Source organism: Armigeres subalbatus, chromosome 1, assembly GCF_024139115.2.
Source record: "Armigeres subalbatus isolate Guangzhou_Male chromosome 1, GZ_Asu_2, whole genome shotgun sequence".
Lineage (NCBI taxonomy): Eukaryota > Metazoa > Arthropoda > Insecta > Diptera > Culicidae > Armigeres > Armigeres subalbatus.
This window is the reverse complement of record NC_085139.1, coordinates 180401610-180404931: the sequence shown is the minus strand read 5'-3', so window position 1 is coordinate 180404931 and position 3322 is coordinate 180401610. Positions and strand designations below refer to the sequence as shown.

The following is a 3322-nucleotide window of genomic DNA, read 5'->3' as shown; positions in this document are numbered from 1 at the left end:
AATCGCCGTTTGAATCTTTGTTTACAAAAGCAGATAAGTCGTTTTGAAAATTTTGTCTTGAAGTGCAGTCTCGGCAGTGTCACATGAAAAGGCCTATTTGTTGATCACCCCTGGATAATGGTGCGTTTCGCCGTTTGTTTACAAATTTCAGTTCAACTTTCGCCTGTTAGCTGTCAAAATAATGGAGTTTTCATTTTTGTATGTTGGCAGAACTGACTAGTGAGGACGTGACGTCATATTTAGCTCTTTTCCATCTTGGTTTCACGAAACACAAGAGCATATTCAAAGTCGGCACCGTTAAAATGGTGAATAAGAAGGTAATTTTGGCCGTCGAATTAGTTGTGATGACTGTGGAATGAAATAGGTTTACCGTGGCAACCGGATGGTACGAAGTTTGTTAAGATTTTCTCCTGTGTTTTGGCGATATTCTAAGAAAAAACATCTTAGTTTACATTCATCGGTTTGTGTTTAGTGTGGAGAATGTCTGCTTACCGAACTGTCAGTGAATGCATGGAAGTGTTGTCGTTTGGAAGGTTGCTTCGTAAATCCATTCCGTCCTCTGCTATTTTTCAACATAAATCAAGAAAAGCGTAAGTTCTTAACGTTGCATTTGTTTTTTGTTTCAGCCAACCAAGAAAAAGGTCGCGGGCAAGAAAGTTGCCGCAGCTCCTCTGGCAGTCAAGAAGGTTGAGGTTAAGAAAGTAGTAAACCCTCTGTTCGAGAAGCGCGTCAAGAACTACGGAATTGGTATGTATAGAACTGTTATGAATTTCTGTAAATAGGTGAGGGATCTTAACCATGATGATCATTTGAAATACCCAACGCTTGCTTAATCTGACAGAAGTTTGACAGCTTCGATACTGTAGAATATGTGGATCTGATTATCGAATGATTCTATAATCAGTGTTCGAATATTCAGTAACATCTACTAATGTTATAATTCCTTCATTTAAGGTCAGAATGTCCAACCCAAGCGTGATTTGTCCCGCTTTGTTCGCTGGCCAAAGTACATTCGTATCCAGCGCCACAAGGCTGTGCTGCAGAAGCGTTTGAAAATCCCGCCGCCAATCAACCAGTTTTCACAGGCACTGGATAAGCACACCGCCCAGCAGCTGTTCAAGCTTCTGGAGAAATATCGCCCGGAGAACCCGATTGCGAAGATCCAGCGTCTGAAGGCCAAGGCCGAAGCCAAGGCTGCTGGTAAGGAAGTGCCGCCCAGCAAGAAGGGCAACCAACTGCGTCAGGGTATCAACACCGTGGTCAAGCTAGTTGAGCAAAAGAAGGCACAACTGGTTGTCATCTCTCACGATGTTGATCCAATTGAGGTGAGTTTTAAAAATCGGCATTTTGTTATGTTTTTGCAAATGCTATTATAATGATGATAAGAATTTCTTCACCTGAATTTCTATGTCGAAATATTTTCACGTTGACAATTAGTCTGAAATAACCAAATCAATAGTGAAAAATCGAGTCATTAAGCTATAGAAGCTAATTAAGCTTTCCATCATTTCAGCTGGTCGTTTACTTGCCTGCCTTGTGCCGTAAGATGGGCATCCCCTACTGCATCATCAAGAGCAAGTCTCGTCTGGGAACGTTGGTGTACCGTAAGACCTGCACCTGTGTTGCCCTGACCCAGGTTGATAACTCGGACCGCGCCAATCTATCCAAGCTGGTGGAAACCATCAAGACGAACTTCAACGATCGGTACGAGGAGATCCGCAAGCACTGGGGCGGTGGTCTGCTGGGACCCAAGAGCATGGCCCGTATCGCCAAGCTCGAGAAGGCCAAGGCTCGTGAGCTTACCCAGAAGACGTTGTAAAAGGAGTCGCATATACCTGCTAGGTGTATAATCTTGTGTAAGGTTTTCTTTCATTGATGAGAGAAGAATAAAACAACTAAAAGTAAGTTTTGTTAGTTTATTTTAAATACTATTCATTTGAATTATGATTGTTTATTATATCACATAAGTCATGTTATTGATAGGGTAACCATTCCAGCCTAACACCGGGTAGAGGACAAACCAATAATTAATAAAAAATCAGTCATATGCATAACTGATTTTGATTTTTTTCTTTGCAATTGGTTTGTTATATCGGCAAAATTAGTGAGCAATGTCTGTTATTATTTTTGCAACCGCCATCGAGGGTGAGAATGGAACATCGCTCAATCTATTCTACAAGCATTCTAAGTATTTATTTAAATATTCATAGGTATATCTATTACAGGCCTGGTAGCAAGTCTCTTTTTAGTGATTTGGTCACTATTCTGAGTCAAGTCATTATTTGCATCCAAAAGTCACTATTTTTCGGAAAATGGTCACTAAAGTCACTATTTTTGCATTGCCTTGTAATGAAGCTCAAAATAAAAATCATTTGTACCTACTATTCTTCTTCTTATTGGCATTACATCCCCACACTGGGACAGAGCCGCCTCGCAGCTTAGTGTTCATTAAGCACTTCCACAGTTATTAACTGCGAGGTTTCTAAGCCAAGTTACCATTTTTGCATTCGTATATCATGAGGCTAACACGATGATACTTTTATGCCCAGGGAAGTCGAGACAATTTCCAATCCGAACATTGTCTAGACCGACACAGGGAATCGAACCCAGCCACCCTCAGCATGGTCTTGCCTTGTAGCCGCGCGTCTTACCGCACGGCTAAGGAAGGCCCAGCCTACTATTATTATGTGCCAAATCAAATGTAAATCCGGTAGCAATATATTAAATTTGGGAAATATGCACCAAAAAAATTCCAAAGTATGTTATTTCCGATTCATGTCAACTATGATCTCCTTCTTCACGAATGGAATTTGTTAAAATGCGAAAGGCTGACCTCGAGTATAGAGTACTAGAAATGAGGAATTATGGAACCAGAACCACGTCTGATGGTGAGCGTTAATACCCTCCGTTGCCAAGATACTGCCTCAGTTTTATCACATGACAATCAGATTTGATGTTTCTCTACATCATACTGAGGAGTATTTCAGCCAAATCCTGGCCAAAAATCAAAAACATTTTCTTTAATTTCAAAATTATTTTTCATTTTTGTAATAGTAATACTAATTTGTTATAGGATTTTTGAAACAATATTGTGTACTTGTAAGCAATGCTGCCTGTCAAAACATCACCATAATGTAGATGTTAGTTTAATCGCAAATGTGCATGTAAAAATGTTCACGTATAATCGTGTTTTTCTTGGATTATAATCATTGGCGTAAATAAGGGGGGGCTAGGGGGCCCTCCCTAGAAAAAAATTAGCCCCCCTAGGATTTGATAAGTTAGTTAGCAGTGATATCAGTTTTCAACATATTGCATAATGAAT

The 3322-nt window shown here is 40.1% G+C and overlaps 1 protein-coding gene across 1 annotated transcript; it reads left to right on the top strand.

The window, feature by feature from the left end:
- The first annotated feature begins 210 nt into the window (after positions 1-210).
- LOC134205569 (large ribosomal subunit protein eL8) lies at positions 211-1905 on the top strand. The gene is made up of 4 exons (XM_062680915.1): positions 211-317; positions 627-747; positions 955-1325; positions 1514-1905. Exons 1-4 carry the CDS (start codon positions 303-305, stop codon positions 1817-1819), a joined length of 813 nt encoding a protein of 270 aa, XP_062536899.1. The 5' UTR covers positions 211-302; the 3' UTR covers positions 1820-1905.
- The last annotated feature ends 1417 nt before the right edge of the window (positions 1906-3322 follow it).